This window comes from Pterocles gutturalis, unplaced genomic scaffold (assembly GCF_000699245.1).
Source record: "Pterocles gutturalis isolate BGI_N339 unplaced genomic scaffold, ASM69924v1 scaffold45388, whole genome shotgun sequence".
Classification (NCBI taxonomy): Eukaryota; Metazoa; Chordata; class Aves; order Pterocliformes; family Pteroclidae; genus Pterocles; species Pterocles gutturalis.
The window spans coordinates 1-18640 of NW_010119648.1; the positions used below are offsets into that span (position 1 = coordinate 1).

The following is an 18640-nucleotide window of genomic DNA, read 5'->3' on the forward strand; positions in this document are numbered from 1 at the left end:
ACCTTCCCCTGGTGAAGCCATGCTGGCTTGATTAAAATTTTGAAGTATTTAGATTATAATTTAAGCATTGTAATTGATTTTTATTATTTTTTTTAAAGCAAGTTATAGTTGTTTAATATTTGGAAAAAAATGTGGATCATGTTTCCACCAGTGACTAATACAGCAGTTATTCTCATCACTGAGTTTCCCAAAAGAAGCAATTAACTGAGTTCCTCACTTGGAAATTCCTAAAAGAATTTAGAGAGTCCTTTGGGGAAATAAGTGTATAGAGTTACAATGAAATAGGCTGTTTCACCCTTTAATTGCTAAGATCAGATGAAGATGTATCAGTGTGGACCCAGCTAATAGGTAGATGAATGCTGATTCAGTGCTGGCTTTGTCGGTGTCGGGTGCAGAAAGAAGCAATAGTTCTCTTCATCTCCTTGAAGCCTCTGGAAAGCCTTTAACGGGTTTGATCCTTCATGGTATTATTACGTGTTCAACTAATTATTTCCCATGACCGAAATTTTTCATGAGCTACTGCTTCTCAAGATAAAATTTCTATATATTAAGTGTTGTTTAGATTTCTTATTCCTGGATATATAACCTTACTTCTGGCTGCCTGACAGTATGTGGAACATAGGTCTGTTTTGTCATGCTCTTGGCTCTGCTCTTTATTGCATGTTTCTAGAAACATTTCTTACTGAGTGCTGATTCTCTCTTTTCAGTTACATTTTGAGATCTTTTAAAATCCATTTATGTTCTAGACTGACTTTGTGTCATGTTTCTTAACCAAAAAAGTGTAACATTCAAAGGTTGCAGAAAGATCCAAATACATTATAACTTTTCAGCCAGGACATTATTTTCAGTTACTGTTGGAATGAAACTCTGTGCTACAACATTATCTGGCTTTCCCCAGATGTAAAAAAGAAATATTAAATGACTACCTCCTCTCCACAGTCACTGAAAATTTTACCCCTTCCTTCCCATATATGATTTTTTTTTTTCCTAATCTACCTGAAGAATTGCTACTTACATCAACGACCAACCTAACCATAAGTTTCTCTTTGGAGCCCCTTAATTCTCTTGTTGTTTTTCTGCAAGTCATAGTTTCTGCTTTATACTCGTTACTTCATTCTCTTCTTTCTTCCTTTCCTCCTAACATTCAAGTTGATGAAATAATTTTAATGAATGAAAACTAACTTGCTCACAAAAACAAAGAAAAAAAAAATCATACTTACAAGTGGGCTTATTTCTACCATATCAGCAGAATTGATCCTGTCAGCCTGTCAGTTATTAGCAGTTTGTGTTGTAGTTAATAGAAGCATTGATTATTTAATCAGAAATATTAAGTAGTTACTTTAAACATTTTCTGGTTTGTAATTTAGGTTGCTTCATTTTCTGTTTCTGTTTTCTTGGTGGCAGAGAGTCTAGTTGATTCTAATAGTGATGAATCAGATTCAGATCAGTCTGATGTTCCAGAGCTGGACTCTGAAATTGAACAAGAAACACAGATCACCTATCGTCGACAGGTAAAGATTGTAGTTTTAATGGCACTTGGAGTGCTTCCCGGGGTTTAAGTTTGTCTTATGAAGACCTGTTGAAATCTGAGAACTGGGGAGACTGAGAGCTGAGCAGGAACTGACCAAAACCTTTAGAACTGTTATTATCTGATGCATTCAAAAATATTAAGATACAATAGAGGAAAAAAGTGATTACATGTATTTCTAGGATGTTCTGTTAGAGTTTTGGTTGTAATTTAACAAGTTACACTGTACAATAACTAGCTAGCATTATTGGAGATTTTTTCTGTGATGTCAGTATAACATTTTTGTGGGTGACAACAGTGTCTGAATTCTTGGAAACATGCTTTTGTTATGAATGTTTCAGTTTGTAAGTGTGCTCTTTCTTATAGGTTTACAAAGAAGATCTACCTCAACTTAAAGAGCAATGCAAAGAAAAAAGAAAAAGTGCAGCTTCTAAAAGACGAGAGCGAGCTCCAGGGAACAGTATAAGATTACATTTTGTTCATGGGTATGAAAACTAGGATTCTTGAAAATATACAAGCAGACTATTTGTGTTTTGTAGACTGTTGTTTATAATTTAATAATCTTGCTTTGTGATTTACTTTGTGATTAGCCGTAGACTAGTTCTGAACGTGAATTCTGAAGTAAATTTGCACTGAAACTTCAGCTGATACTTATTATTTGAATAGAGGTGACTAAATATAATATTTGGCTGTCACCCATATTTTTTCAGTATCTGGGAAGTAGTTCTCTTTGGAGTATTATTTTGGAAGCTATGACAGAAACTTGGTTTTGTTGAAGATGACTGGGTTCTGTACTAAACTGTTCTATTAAGAAAAAAGTATAAACTGTTTGTACCTAATCTGAAACAATTTACACGTTCGTCTGTTAGTTTAGGAATTAAATTTAATTCTTAATAGGTCCTGTAAGTGTGTTAAAATTCAGTTTCATTCTTTTTTTGGTGCTAATTTGAGTAACAAAATGACTTTCAGATGCGTCCTTGAAATCTCATAGTTTCTTCTTTAGGATTGGTCGTCTCCCATAACTCTTCGTAAGTGAAGACTTTTTCACCAGGACAAAGATGTGGTGTTTTAAAGCAAGCTGGCAGTAGATGTTACTACATTAGAATAATGATCAGAAATATAAAGTCTCTTGATACAGAGCAAAACCAAAGCCTTTATTAGATTGAGGCATTGGAAATCGGGTATTATTGTGTTTTCCTTTCAAAGGATACCTCTTTGCAGGAATACAACTTATTTTTAGAAATAATCAAATGCACAGATAAGTTACTAGTGCTGTCTATCTTTATAATGACACTTAAACCATTTCAGAAGGGCTCCACATGGAATGCTTCATAAATTAATTGGCTAAGAATAGTTAATAATTCAGCTTAGCAATTTTGTCTGTAGAAACATGGGATCTGAGGAACAGCTTTGGAAATATTGACAACTGGGAAGCTTGATACAGAGTTGTTTTTTTATTTCTATTTTTGATGCTCCAGAATTCTCAGTTGAAGTTTTTTTATATCTGTGTAGAAAATGCATTAAGGTGCATAGCTGTATGTAGTCTTTAAAATTTGGTCTAAGAATCGGACCAAATGATCCTGAAGAAGATGTAGCACAAGCAAGGGCCCTGGATCTTTGGGATTATTGTTATTTCCTTCGCAACAGAAGTGAAGCTTGACCAGAATATCCAGGATTGGCCAGAAGTAGAATGTCCAATTGTGTTCTGTCTGGTTACCCAGTGGGCATCAAGGACACTGATGAGGAATCCGTGCTGAACAACAGATTTTTCTCAATGTCCAGGCTGTTAACTTTAAAGTGACCCCCATCCAAGTGAGTAATAGGTATATTGTCTGATTCAGGAAGTCTGCTTCGCTTCTTCTTTCTTTAGCTGCAATGGGAATGTCTTGGATGTTCTTTAAAAGTGTAAGAAGTGGTGCTTTTTTGAAGTAGGGGAATAGGAAGCTCTTTTTCCTTTCTGTACTTTCGAGCGGATTGGTTTTGTGTTTTGAATTTGTCAACTGCCTTGAAAGATGAACATTAAAAAATCTCTTCATATCCTGTAAGAAATCTTTTAAAGCTCTGGTTGCTTACTGTTTTGGAGGGGGATAAAAACAATAATTCTGAGTATGTGAGCCAGCCACTGACTAATACAGATGAGAGAGCAACTTCTGTTAACAGGTTCATCTTTAAGTGCATCTTTCTCTAAGAGATCTGATGCAATCATGATCAGACACTTGTTATTAAAGTGGTGTACTAGCTTGGCCTCTTTTTGACTATTTCTATATTTTCTTTCTTCCATGTCTCTGACAGTGGTGGTGGTGGTTCAGAAACATAAAAAGAATATGTCTTTTGAGATATTCAGAGGAACCCCTTTCTGAGACTCGATGCTTGTTAATACTTTTGTTGTGCTGGCGCAGGGCATAAGGATGCAAATATATAAGACTTATGTCCTATATTCTCTCAAAGCTATGCTGCTGATCTCAGAAGAATGTTTTGGGGTGGGTTTGTTTTGTTTTGGTTTTGGGGCTTTTTTGTATTCAAAGGATTTAAGCAAAATCTAGTTTGAGTTTCAGGATATTCATTGAAGTGACCTTTTAAGATAAAATTTGGTTATGGTTTCAGGATGACATGGGATTTTTCAGGCTCTTAAATGAGAGTCATATGACACCCTGCATGGTTTCCTACCAGAGGACTACAAACAGCATGTGAAGGGAGTAGGCTATGAGTGCGTCCTCCTGAGAAAACACTGTTGTCGTGCAAAAGTATTTTTTTAAAAATATCTCTACCTTTGTACTAAAGACTCTGACCTCCACCATATTTATTCTGACATTTGGTGGTTCTGGAGATTTTTTGGGGAGGGTTGCACTATGTTTGGAAATTTCCCATATATTCTTTGAAGAGTAACACACAAATTTTGAAACCCAGCCTCAGACAAACTATAAACTCTCTTCCCAGAGAGGAAACTACTTGGGAAGTTGCCCCTTTGTTGTCTGTACGGGTGTAACTTGCAACTGTAGGTAGGATCCAGTTTCAGATTAAAGAATTTACAATTGTGTGCCTAAAGGTAGGTGGGTTTATGTGTGTATCTAAACTTCCCATCACAGTCAATGGAGATCCAGTCAGTAGTCGGTGGAGCATAAGGAGTGATTTGGCTCAAGTAAATTTAGATGCTGACTGGTTGGTCAGCTGAGTAGCCCTGCAGGTTCCATTGACTGTAATGACTAGAACACTTGATTAAAATGTAGGTGTTAATATGGCTAACACACATGTGAACACCTATGTTTACATGTCTTAATCCCAAACTGAATCCAGTCCCTGCTCTTCATGACCTTGGTAATAGTAAATTTTTTTTCCTACATAGCATCGAGGTAGCTGTCTTTTCTTCTGAAAGTTACTGTCATATTAATTTGAGTCAGTCCTGGATTGATGGTTTGATTAGTTGTTGCTGAAGACCATTTGAAAACATCAGCTACTGCAGAATGTACTGTTATGTTTATTGTGCCCTATATGTTATCCAGTAAGTGTGATGCAGAACTTCCTTTTGTTATTTAGTTTCTAGTTGCTAATTAAGATGCCTTGTAACTTACTCGTCTGGTTTGTTTTCTGCATGTGAATGAATTGTTTCTCTTCATGCTTTTTCTGAGATTAGCTAATAGTCTCAGTTCTAAATTGGTTTAATAATATGGAGATACAAGAATTGTCAAACTGTGTAGCATATTCTCAGGGATGATCTTCTGTACTGAAAGATGCTGCTTTTTGTCTCTACTTGGACTGTCGAAGCCCATCACTTTATCCTTCTGGTAAAAAGTACCAGTGTAGTCTGGGAGTTAGTAAACTGGCATGTGGGAAAGACCAGATGTGTTTAACTGGGTTACAGAATGTCTTTGTTTGCACTGCTTGATATTTTGGCAAAATGTTTTATTTTAATTGTAAACAACCGATTGTACACCTTTTTTTTTTTTTTTTTTTTTTAATAATTGTAGGAAGTGAACTAAAATCCAAACTTCTGGTCATAAGAAGTTATACATATGAGCAATAAGAACTATTTTCCTGCAGCCTAGATACATTTTTGATGTTTTGGGTAGTCCTGTGCTATATGGCATTAACATACTCAGTTTCACTATGCTTCACTTAAGGTATATAGGCAATTGTTATGACAAGAGCCAGGAAAATTCTAAATTTCTGCATCATGGGTAGAAGGATCAGAGGCCCTTTTGCTGCCTTAATGCTTTTTACTTTCATAGGTGACTATTAAGCTTGTAAGAAATTGCTGTGTCCAGTATTTCTAAAGCATTTTTTCTTTCAGCATACATATTTTTGAAACCACTTTTTAAAATATGCTCATATTCAGCTTTTTTTTTATTATTCTGCACTTGCAAAGGAAATCTGGTATTTTAACAGAGCACAGTGCAGAGGGAAGCATGAGAAAATGATGTCTGAGCAGCAATGGGTCCAGATCTCTTCTTTGGCACTGTGCCTGCCTTTGTAATCCCTGCCCCTCAGTGAGTGTTGTCATGTCCTTAAACTGTTGATGTTGCATACTGGGATAGGTTATTTTTTGTTCTTTCTTCACGGTTACTGCAGGTCGCTATATTATATCCCTTTAAAAACTAGTGGCTGGACATCAAAGGAGGATACAGCCAGGCAGGGCAAGCAGGTAACACTTTGGGTCATGCAGAAATCAGCTTCAGAACATCCACATGTGTTGCTACTGGGGGAAGTTGTTAGTGAAGGATATGAGTGGAGGGAGAGCGAAGCATGAGTGGAGTCTGCACCTGTATTGTGATTCTCAGTTGTTGGACACTTTGAAAAAAGCAGGAAGCAGACAAATAGCTGACCCTCAGAGCTAATGAAAAGAAGAGAGATTTTTCTAGAGACGTTGAAGGGACAGTGACTCAGGAGACACTGAAAAGTTGCTGGACTGGGACCAAAACTGAAGTTAAGAACCTACCTGTGAGTAACAATCTAAGTGGGTTGGAGGGAGACTTATTGAAAAGCTTTTATTTCTGTGCTATCACAGTTTTTGCTGGTTTAAATTCACTTTGTTTGTTTGTGATCTAATGAGACCCAGCTTTGGACATCACATTATTGCAGAAAATACAAAAGTGGTAGGAGTGGCTGGTACACCAGATGGCTGTGCTGTTTTCAAGATGGACCTGGACAGGCTAGGGAACTGGGCAGGGAGGAATCTCCTGAACTTCAAAAAGGGAAAATGCAACATTCTGCATATGGAGACAAATGGACCTAGACCATCCACTGATCTGTTTAAAGACTTTCTGAGATTATTTTAGCAATTTTTCTCTAATCATGTATGATCTGACATAAGTACCATTGTGTGTAGTGTAAGTGAGACAACAGAAATACAGCATGTTCAGACCTGCTGCAGATACGTGCTGTGGTGTTTTCCAGTGATGCGCAGGTGAATATGAATCCATATTTGTGGATATGGATCCATGGCTAGAGTTTTCAGAATAATATTCATTAAGCTAAGGTTGGTCAGCTGCCTTAAAGATTCATCACTTGATCAGTGCATACGGTTGCACCGTGTATGCAGGGAAAGCTATGTATAATTTTAGGAAAGACTTTTCTACCTGAACTGCATCATTTCTGTGTCATTTAAACCTTTTAAGTGTCTCATATGCAGTAGTTGTCTTAATGCTATCCCACTCATTTTGTGTATGACATTTACTGGTATGTGTATAGATGTATCTTTGTCTTATGTGATAGTTTAAAGACCTGCACTGTTGTAAAAAGGTCCTGCATTTGTTTTCTTCTTAAAAATAATGTAGTTCGTTCTGATGATACATGCTTTTAATTAAGCAAAGAAATTAATATCGTGAGAAGTATAACAGAAATTAGAGATTTCTGTTAGTTTGCAGTTGCTGATGATGAAAGTTTTGTTATTTTGTTTGCCAAGAATGAGTTGCTGATAATCTTCAGGGCTTTTTTTTCAACTAGTTCAATTAGAAGTTGGGTGCAAAAATACTTAGAGCCTTATGATCCCTAAATAAATACAATTCATGGCCAATTCAAACACGTTCAAGTGTCATTCCCTTCCTGTAAGTTTAACTATATATTTAGAAATGTAACCAGATTTTGCTTGCATCTTTGTATATAGTTAAAAAGTTGATTTAGTGAAGATCTCTAAGAACAGAAGAAAGAACAGAAAGAGGTTAGGTGGAGAATTAATACCAACGAAACAGGCTAACCCACCACAATGAAGTATTGTTTATATCAGAAGAAAGGAAGGAATTCATTTAGGTTGCGCATATTTAGACATTATCTCCATTGAGTGCCAAGGATAGCATTATTAAAAACACTTGCTTGTTTGTGTAATGTTTTTTAGGTTTCTGAACCTCTTCAATTACTTGTAAAAGTAGGACCCTAGCCTTTTTGAAAAATGCCACCTTTGGTTTTTATGGGGTACTGAATCTTAATCACACCTAGGAAGAAACGTGTGTACTGTGACAGTGCATATAGACCTCAGTGGGGAATTGGCCTACTCGTGCCGGTTCCTGTATCAGTACAGAAAGGAGACAGATTTTTCTTTAAAAAGAAACTGATCTGGAAGAAAATTTATGCATTTGTTTTCTATTAGCAAGGTTCCAGAAACTTTCAGTTTTATGATATCTGTGATGTCCATGTTCTTGTGGAAACTTTTGCTGTGTGATTTTTGAGCAGTAAGAGATAGAAAATGTTCAAAATATTAGTTTTGGCTATTTCATTTAAATACATGTTGCATGCCCGAATTCTCCATGTGGTCTGGAAAAACTACGAGCTATTACTTCCTCTTCCAAAATAGTTGTGGAGAGTAACTGTTAAACAGCAGCCACTTTCTAACTAATGCTGGTAGTACTGATGTCTGAATAGTAAATCAAAGCGATAAATGGGTGTTCCTTTGGGAAAATATGTTAATAATCTTAAAACACCAAAATAATAATTGGTAAGTAATCTGAGTTTTTACATGTGCAAAATGCAGCTTGCATAATTTTATCTCAAAATGTCAGTATATATGGTTATGACCTTGATGAACAAACTTTTTATCTTTGATTAGTTACAGAGGTTACGACTGTCGAAGCAATTTATTTTACACTCAGACGGGTGAAATTGTATACCATGTTGCAGCAGTAGGAGTGGTGTACAATCGACAGCAGAACACACAGCGCTTTTATCTAGGTCATGATGATGACATTCTTTGCCTTGCTATTCATCCTTTAAAGGACTATGTGGCAACCGGCCAGGTAGGATGCGTGTTTGTCTGCAGTAAGAATCTGAAGTTGTTACTGGTGAATTTAGAAAAGCATATTTTGGAGGAAGGAAGTCCAGTCTACATTTATTCAGGTGAAGGACTGTTGCAGATGGAATCATGTTAAAAAACTGCAACTTAAGTGTTTTTTCCAGTTCTTTATATTAATTCTGATAAGAGTCTTTAGTTGACAGGTTTTTGAACCTCTTTTTATTTAAGAATAGATTCATGTTTTTTTCAACATTACATTGCTTCTTCATGATAACAAGTGGAGGAGATGTGCAATTAAAATATATTATTTTAGTATCTTAGTTGTGAAATTAGCTGTGTTATTATTACATTCATGTATTATTACATAACATGAAGTTAGCAGTTGTTACATTCTGGCATTTCAGTTTCATGCATTATGTTTTTGGTTATCACCTATAGCCAGACTGTTTACTGTTTGTGCATGCAACACAGGTATGTATGTTGCTAAAGTATTTATAATAGTTCATTTTATCTTTTGCCAGAGATTAATTTTAGATAAATTTTTTTCACTGACAAACATCTCTTCCCATAAATGTTCATATATCTGGACTTGAAGGTTTGATGTTTCAGGGGTTTTAAATTATTATTATTCTTATAGAATCATAGACTGGTTATGGTTGGAAAGGACCTTAAAGATCGTCGAGTTCTTATCATTCTTGTTATATAATAAGTTGGAGAACATATAAATGGAAAATTTTAATAGAAATAACCTTTTGCTCATGATGCCCTTAATTTGTGTAAAAGTGTTTGAGATTAATATCAATTTGCAGTTAGTTTAGAGATTAAAACCCTAAATGTGAGAACTGATTCTATGTAGTTTTGGAGTAGTAAAGACTATGAATAAAAATGTGCCTGGATTTACTGTATTTTAAATTACCTTATGCTATCAACAGAAAGATACACACCATAACGTACTGTTTTATATATACATATTATGTACTGTTGTTTACTGTATTATCTGCAGAAATTAGTTAATGCAGTAATCAAATTCCGCATGCAACACTAGTTCAGATTTTCCTGATATTGGATGTTACAAAAGGCTTGGCAAACATCACATATTAAGTTTTTGTCAAAACCAGAAATGTATCCTAGTTTTCTTGAGTCCTGCCTCTTGTGTTAAACACAGGAGATTGTTCTGGTTTTACAGCCCTTTCTTGTGTACTGAGGTGCAAAACCTTTGGAATAACAAGTATTTTTGTAAATATTGACTAATAATGCTTGTATATAGTTGAAAAGAATAAACTATATTCCATTTCTTACCAAGTTCTAGTTACCTGCATTAGTACAGCTCTAGTGGAGATTCCTCCACAGGTATTGATCAATACATTAGACTCTGACTTGTAGGCACTTGTAATGACACCAGAAAGCAACAGAAGTCCCCTTGATTTCTCAAATATAGAGTAGCTTGCATACTAGTAATAAAATAACCTTTTATTTTTAGATGGGGAATGATTGATATTTGATGTAATAAATATGCCACAGTGCAATCAATGAAGGCCTTTTTAAAAAAAAAAATATTTTCCCCCACAAGAGGACTCTAGCTAATTGTGATTAATATCCCCGCGTTCTTTGGAAGGAAGAATGAGCCAGCTGGGGAGTGGTATTGGTAAAACCAGAGAGAAGTAATACTAGGAAAATTTTATCACTGTAACTTTTTTCAAACATTTTTTTAAAGTACTTGCCAATCTTATACTTTTAAACAGCTGTGTGAAGTAACTGAGAAATAAAAAAAATGGTTATAAATATGTGTACTTTCAGGTTGGTCGAGATTCCTCAATACACATTTGGGACACAGAAACAATAAAACCACTCTCAGTATTAAAGGGCTATCACCAGTATGGTGTTTGTGCTGTTGATTTTTCAGGTAATGCGTATTTATTTATTTATAAACAATTTTCCTTTTCTTTATGAAAATACAAGCTAATCAGTTCTAATGAGCAATTGGGAATTCCTTTACACTGAAGATTTTTGTATTAAAAAAGTTCTCCAGTGATAAATGTCGAATGAGAGAGACTTTCTTAAAGTGATCATTCATTAAAAAGAGCTCCTCTGTAGTCTTTCGCATCAGGAGATGCAAGAACAGGTTCCGTGCTCTTTAATAGCTGAACTGATCACTTTGGAATTTCTTTTGGTTGTATGAGGTAGGTGCACAGATCTTAAGTGTTGTGTCTGCATTACAACTGTGTAAGCAAATTTTTGAGCAAATTGTCCAGGTGTGCACTGTTAAAAAATTAAGTCCTGCAAACCAATTGGGTAGCACACTGATAAATTCAGGAAGTCCAGCTATGGAGGAGTTCTGAGTGGAAACCCAGCCTCTCTCTCCACCTTATACTAACGTAAGAGACTGTCAGTTAAGTCTTCTGAGAGTTTTTGCACCCCTTACATTGAATTCCTGTACCAGTGTTACATTTCCTCTTCTCCACTGGCTTCTATTCTTTCTTTAATGGTTTTGATATACTAGATAGGATCTCTAACCCCACAGTGAAGATGTGTGATCACAAAAATGAGTAGTTTAGGGTCTTTGAAGCTTCTTACCTTTCTTTGGTTCTCCTTTTTCAAGATGTGAATCTCATTTCCCAAATTCTGGCATGGATGCATAGCAATTTCAAAGATGGATACATGTCAGAAAGTTGTTGATCACAAGTGAGCGTAAATAACTTCTTTCTTTCGGGTTAATGTGGGATATGTGTCAGAGCTTCTCAAAGACTTCACGCTATTACTAAGTTTAAGGGTATTTAATGAACTTCATGGTATTGCTTCAGTGCTTTCTAGTTTAGAAATGAACAGGGATTTTCAGAGTGAACAGAAAATTCTCACAGTACAACCTGTGATGAAGGTTTTTGTGCAAATGTGTCAGCAACTAGCTGAACAAAAGATTTGACACAAACACAGAGGATCTAAGTGCAATTTTTAGACAGGGTAACTTAAAGTCCTGACCTCCCATCCAAATGGCCACTCAAGCTTAAAAGCAAACACACAACAGACATGCTTCTAAGCACGTCATACAATTATTTGCCTGTTTGTACATTCTTCTTATAATATTTGTGAAGTTATAATATTCTTTAATATGGTTTCTAATTATTGCAACATAATGTTATCTATCTACTTTCTTAATCATAAATTTATTTTTCTAGCGGATGGGAAACGATTGGCTTCTGTTGGAATAGATGACAATCACGCCATTGTACTCTGGGATTGGAAGAAAGGAGAAAAACTTTCAGCAGTAAGGTAGGAATTTAACTTTGTTTTAAAATTTGTACCTAAATTTACTCTCAAATGACAACAAGCAAAACACATTAATTAAAGAATAATAGTTCTCTAATAAACCAGCAGTTTCTATCACTTAAGTGATACAGGTGATAACAGTTATCACAGCCTTATAACTTTGGAAGAAGAAACTGAAGCTCTCATAGAGTCAACAAGAATTACTATAGTGACAGTTCAGCTGTTGAAGAAAGAAGACATAGAAGACAAAGTTTATTTACATTTATTTGATGTGTTCTGACATAACTTCTTTAAAACTCGCTCCATGCACTTCTGTTGGCCCTCCCAGAGATGGTGATGTATGCTCTGCTTTTCAGATCTTTCTCATCAGAGGTCACATCTTTCTTGGGATAGTAGTTAGCCGTTGTTTTGCTCAGTTCTCTTTTCTTGGAGGTTCTTTCCTTTTTCTAAGACCTGAGTAGCCTGATCGAACTTTGAAGTTAGTCTACTTTGAACAGGGAGTTGGACTAAATAATCTCCAAAGGTTAAATATTTTGGAAGTTTCTTTGATTCTGCACAGATTATTTCATATACTCTTATCAAATAGAGTTTTAATCTTTAAGATAGAATCTTATTTCTAATGTTGAACAATGTTTTTGAAACCTTTGACATTGTTGTTTCTAAGGTCCTGTTGCTTTAAACAGAGCAGTAACGTGAGTTGGTTTTTCTCCTCTCTGGATTCATGTATACTCTAAATGTTGTTCTAGTAGGTTTGAAAGGGATTTATTCTCTGCAGATACAATTTAAAAAGTATAAACTTCCTTTTTATCCATTAAGTTATTGCTCTTCAATGACATTTAATCTCATTTTCTTTTTAAACATGCTTTGAGTTTCTTGTGCACTGAGGAATGAAAATCCTGAATAGATGATGTAGGTAAAGAAGAGTGCTCCCTTCCCAGTTATTTGTCAGAAGCCCAGTTAGCTTTGCTTCTCTGAAGATACTGGTTTGGGCCTTTTGTTTGTTTACTTTTCACATTATTTTTGTTTTAAGCTTTTTTTTTTTTCTTTTTAAATCCTGCTACTTTCTGAACCCACATGTCTCACTTCTTTTTTTTTTAATCAAGCTTTACCCAATTTATACTGGATTTAGTTTCTGGAGTGTTTTTCCTCCTACCTACTCGGAGGAATGGAATAGAAATTTTGAGAGCAGCATCTTTACTTTGAAGATTACAGTGTGAGTTGGGAAAGAAACTGGTTTATGCTTTTTGCTACTAGTTCATTTAGTGATCTGAAAATGATAGAAGGTAAAAGACATTGCCACTCTTGAATAGGGAGCAAAAATTAGGGACTAGAGGCTCTTCTGCATTTTAAAGAAAAAAAACCTACTGGTAAGCATTTCTTTCCTTGCATAGATAACAAACATAGTTGAAAGCTGTTTTTCAAACTATAGGACTGAAGCAAGGCACTGGTTTTAGAGAAGCACAGTAAGACGTCTAAAACACACAACAGGTTTAGAAACAGCTGAAATTCCCATTTAAAATTGATATAGCAGCGTAAGCTTTATTCTAACAAGAAAATTAGAAAAATAAATTAAAAGGTGGATGAGGATGGCAATTTATTTTCAAAATGAGAGACTTTTGAATAAGATTTACAACTTCACACATTTAAGTTTCCTTATGAGCTATCAGAGGTCTAAATGCCGTATTCATAACTTAATGCAATTATGTTTTCTTTAGCAAAGAAAATGCCACCTAGTGGATTTCTGAAGTAATGTAATTACTCACTCGTTTTGGAAACTGAAGGGTAATAAAAATAGAACAGGACTCAGGATGTTAGTTCTTTGGCTTTCTTCTTCCTCATAATAAATTATTGTTAATGATTTGGAAGTAAATGTTAACGAGATAGAGAAGGTATACATTAGCAAAAAAAAAAACCCCAAACCAAAACCTTTTTAAAAATACTAATAGTTATATTTTTATTTAAAATATTTTGCTTTGCATTTCAGGGGAAGCAAAGATAAGATTTTTGTTGTTAAGATTAATCCTTATATGCCTGATAAATTGATTACAGTTGGAATTAAACACATGAAATTCTGGCGTAGAGCAGGTAAGGAAACGTTTCAGAATTACAGCATTTTCTGTTACTTAAAGTGTAAATGTTGCAACACTTATAGTGTATTTCATGCATTGAAGGCAAATGTTTTCTTTGTATATCTATCTAAGTTAGCTTTGCCCTAGCAGAAATAATGTTAATTGGTATTATGGCAGTAGCAGGAATTCTTTTTAAGGTTAATTTGCCATGGAGCTAGAGCTACACAAGCAGAAAGGACCCTGGATTTCCTTCAGTCTGTTTTTATATCTAATAATAATACAGCACATCTGAAAATGTTACAGAGCTGCCTAAAATCATAGAACCATTTTTGGAAGAGGGACCTTTCGAACATGTGTGTTATAAAGAGGCACAAATATGAATAAATTTAAGGTTATAAAAGTCCACATGCAAAAATTCAGACAAAGTACTTGAAGAAAATACATGTGCCAGTTGAGACCTGTTTGCTTAGATACCTCTGAACTTGAGAATTAAAAACCAAGATAAAGCAGCTTGCTTTATCTGCTTGTAAAACTTCTCGCTAAAAATCCATTCCCTGATATTAGCGTGAACTTCACTGTTTCAAACTTCAAAACATATATAAAGACACATGTGCTGCACAAGACTAGTTTATTTTCTAAGAATGTTCTAATTATTCCTCTAGAATTTATGCACATCAATTCACATGAGTCCCTCATAAAGATTAATTGTGGAGAGAAAAGTCTGTGACAAAAAAAGATGACACTAGTTTTCTCAGTTCTGGCTCCAACAGAAATTAATCAAGATTTCCTGAGAGCAAGCTGTTGAAGTCTATATAAATTACTAGTTTTAACACTTGTGCTTGCTATCTATAGAAGAAACAAAGTGTGTCAGAATATTTATGGAACAAATTACTATAAATTCTTTAGAAAGAAATCTTAACTATGGTAAAAGTCTGGAGATGGTGATTTTGAATAAGGAAATGAGATAGTTTAAAATGCCTCTGGCATTGCTCTGTCAGCATGAATCCGCTTTCTCTGATGCTGCAGCCCATCTGTGTGAAACTGCAGTGGCACGCTGGCAGGGCAGTCGCAGTGAAACACACTTAGCAGTGTTAATGTGGGGAGTAGAGTATCAGTGCACCTTAACAAATGCCAAGTCTCTGAAATCTGCACTAGAGCAGGTGCACTTGATGTGAGAAGTGACACCAAAATGTATACTTTAGACTAAATTTTCATCCGTGCCAAGAGATGACCGAGAAGTTCAGAGACCTCGCCTCTGTAAGTACGAGAACAGAATGAAGTGTCAGATCCTGAGGGGCTTCTGTGTTATATGGCATGAAGTTCCTCTGAGCATTGTGAAAATATAAATCCAGCTTTCTAGCCAGAAGTTACTATGTGTTATACCTGTCAAATGATCTTAGATATGGTATTTTAAAGAATTTAAAAATTTATATAGCTGTAACATTTCTGTTATCCTGAGGCCAATATAGTGAACCTCTAAAATAAAATTAGAATTTTTCTTACTGAAAACATATTGTGAAAAGGATGGGATGTCAAATTTAAACTTTTTTTTTTCTTTCAAGATAATTTCATTAGTAATTTCTATGAACTGTGTGGTAGCTATTAAGTTGTTTTACAAATGTATGTTCTCTTTGTATGTCTGTGTACATATTCAAATCTGGATTCAACTCGTAAGGTTTTTTTCCTTGAAAGATGCCAAATAGTACAAAAATTTTATTTTGTGAGATCTCTTCTCAGGCTCGTTTTCTTGGGGACCGTGGGCAAACCAGAAGAAAAGGACTAGTTGCTCTGAGTAAGGTTGTGTAGTTTTTGGAAAATAATTCTAAGCAAACATCTGATGACTTTTTTTTGGTTTGAACCAGGCGGAGGACTAATTGGGAGAAAGGGCTCCATAGGTGCCTTGGGAAGAACCGATACAATGATGTGTGCAGTATATGGCTGGACTGAAGAGATGGCGTTTTCTGGAACTTCCACGGGGGATGTGTGTATTTGGAGAGATGTGTTTCTCATAAAAACTGTCAAAGCACATGATGGTCCTGTGTTCAGCATGCACGCATTGGAAAAAGTAAATAAACTGCTCACTGTTTTTTGATGTCTGGGCAAAAAAGTCTGTGAAGTTAGGCCTTTCCCAAACTCCAGGGCTTTATTTCCATTACAGAAAAGCCTTGTGAGGTCGAGATTCAAAATAGTGTTTTATGCATGTTTCTAATTCTTGTTATATAGCATGCTTTTTCTCAAACCCTTGTGGTCCAGTGACATCTTACTTCATAATTTTCATGGCCTCTTATTAAAGAAATGATAGTAACTTATGATAAGTAGAAGTACTTTTTGATTTAAGCATCCATAAGTTTAATGAAATATGTGAGCTTGTAAGAGAGGAAGAAGATCATACTCTTACTATTTTGTGCTGTAATTACCATCTACTAGTAGAAGCATCCAGTCTGTAGATCACTGAATGCTCCTTCCTAATTCTCAACCTCTTTTAACTCAGGAAATCCTTTAAGCATGTGCTTAAATGTGAATGGATGTTCCAGTTAGATTACTTGTATATTTGAAGTTATGTATATGTTTTTGTTTTGCTAGGTTAGACCAAGTTACTCCACATTCTCATATCTGAGTTTCAATTTAATAACTTTGGAGAGATCATGTGTTATTCATATTGCAAGAACTAAGTTCTCCAAAGGAAACTACTAATGATTTCAGTATTAAGTATACCTCTTGCTTCGTTAAATAGCTGTAAATAATTTTTTAAGACAGAATGGCACAAATCTGCATATGTTTGAGCAATTTAAGCACTAATCATATTTGTGAGTGGTACTAAGTTTGGCTTGGAGTAATGAGGTGAAATGCCAAAGGGATATTGAGGCTAAATATCAAGAAAAACATTTAAGTATGTCAGTTAAATTGTTTTTGTAATATCGTAGAAGCTGGTTGGTTAGAACTTTTCAGTCCAGCCTGTGTACATGGACTGTACAGAACTGTGCTGCCTTCGTCAGGAGAATTCAGTCATTTTGTTGCCTCTGATCTTTTCATTTCTAACATCTGTAGTTCTGTGCATTACAGTGTTGTATATAATCTATGTGCAGTATTGGCAGAAATCACTGAAAAATTAAGGAATGATAATAATTGATTGTAACTTGTGATTTTTTTTTTTTTTTTCCCCCCCCCCCCCCAGGGATTTGTCACGGGAGGAAAGGATGGGGTAGTAGCTCTCTGGGATGATACCTTTGAACGTTGTCTCAAAACGTATGCTATCAAAAGGGCTGCTTTGGCCCCTGGGTCTAAAGGTAACACAGGCTTTATCCTATTTTTCATTCTATTTAAAATACTTTCTTTAGAAAACTTTCTGTGGAATTGCTTTCCCCAGTAGGAGGAAATCCACATTTGACATAATGAATACTAAAAATTATTTTTTTAAAGCTTTATTGATTCTAAATTAGTCACTTTTCTGTTGGGAGGGAAATGGTATGTTGTAGTGTCTCTTTCCACATTTGGTGGGTGCAGATCCTAATATTTACCTTATTATCTGCCTGAATTAATTGATTTAACCTTGAGTCTCTTACCACCTGGGTGATTTTTTTTTTTTTTAAGTGACAACTAAAAATTATATTTCTAATTATGAAGTACCTTGTCTGATCTTTTTTGTTTTGGAAGAGGAAAGGAATTCAGAATTGTGATTAGTTTTGTAATGTATTAGTACATTTTGTGACTTAATTTTCTGTAAATGCCTATGTCTTCTGAAATTATTTAAGAACATTTCCATTCCTATTATTCCTATTTCTTCCGTTTAGCCTTGATCTTAGTGCTGATTTTTTTTTTTCCCTATTTGACATTCTGGATAGCCTTTTCTCTCCACTCTAAAATCCTCCACCTTAAAATTACATTTGCTGTGTTCCAATGTATATGGTTTGATTTTCAAATATAGTGAATGGAAACACCCATTAACTAGAACAGTCTCGTATCTGTTTAACAAAAAGCTAGATTTAAAGGTACCATAAATGCTAGCAATGTAGCAGTATAGTTGCTACTTCACATGCACATTTTTCACTGGCATTGCCAGTGAGTGAGGCTGGTTAAACTTCAGAGATACTTGGTTGGAATGAAAGATTAGTATCAGCTGAGTAATTGCTACATACTCCCAAATGAAGCAAAACATAGAAGATCTTCCATTCAGGAATATGTTTTTACTTGTTTACTACTAAGTATCTTTTTCCCCAGTGGGAATGTCATATGCATATGTGTGAAAAATCCTCTTTCAGGCATACTTGAGAACTTCCTGTCTTCTAACACTTTAACGTTCTAGGTCTCCTCTTAGAAGATAATCCTTCTATACGTGCCATATCTTTAGGACATGGTCATATTTTAGTGGGCACAAAGAACGGTGAAATATTGGAAGTGGATAAAAGTGGACCAATAACTCTGCTGGTTCAGGTACATGTTAAATATCAGTCAAATATCCCATACCACAAACACTATTTTATCTTTCAAGTAAAGACTGTTGTGAAATAACAAGCATTTTAATTACTAGGGAAGTTAGCTTCACAGATTTATTTTAATATA

At 35.1% G+C, this 18640-nt stretch overlaps 1 protein-coding gene across 1 annotated transcript; it reads left to right on the forward strand.

Moving 5' to 3' along the window:
- Positions 1-1367: 1367 nt before the first annotated feature.
- On the forward strand, positions 1368-18511 carry LOC104464056 (echinoderm microtubule-associated protein-like 5; the record flags this gene model as incomplete). The annotated part of the gene is made up of 9 exons (XM_010076630.1): positions 1368-1511; positions 1895-2013; positions 8565-8751; positions 10545-10650; positions 11921-12014; positions 13996-14096; positions 15943-16145; positions 17256-17367; positions 18384-18511. Coding segments are annotated over 9 exons (1194 nt in total), but the record flags the coding sequence as incomplete, so codon positions are not given.
- Positions 18512-18640: the final 129 nt, after the last annotated feature.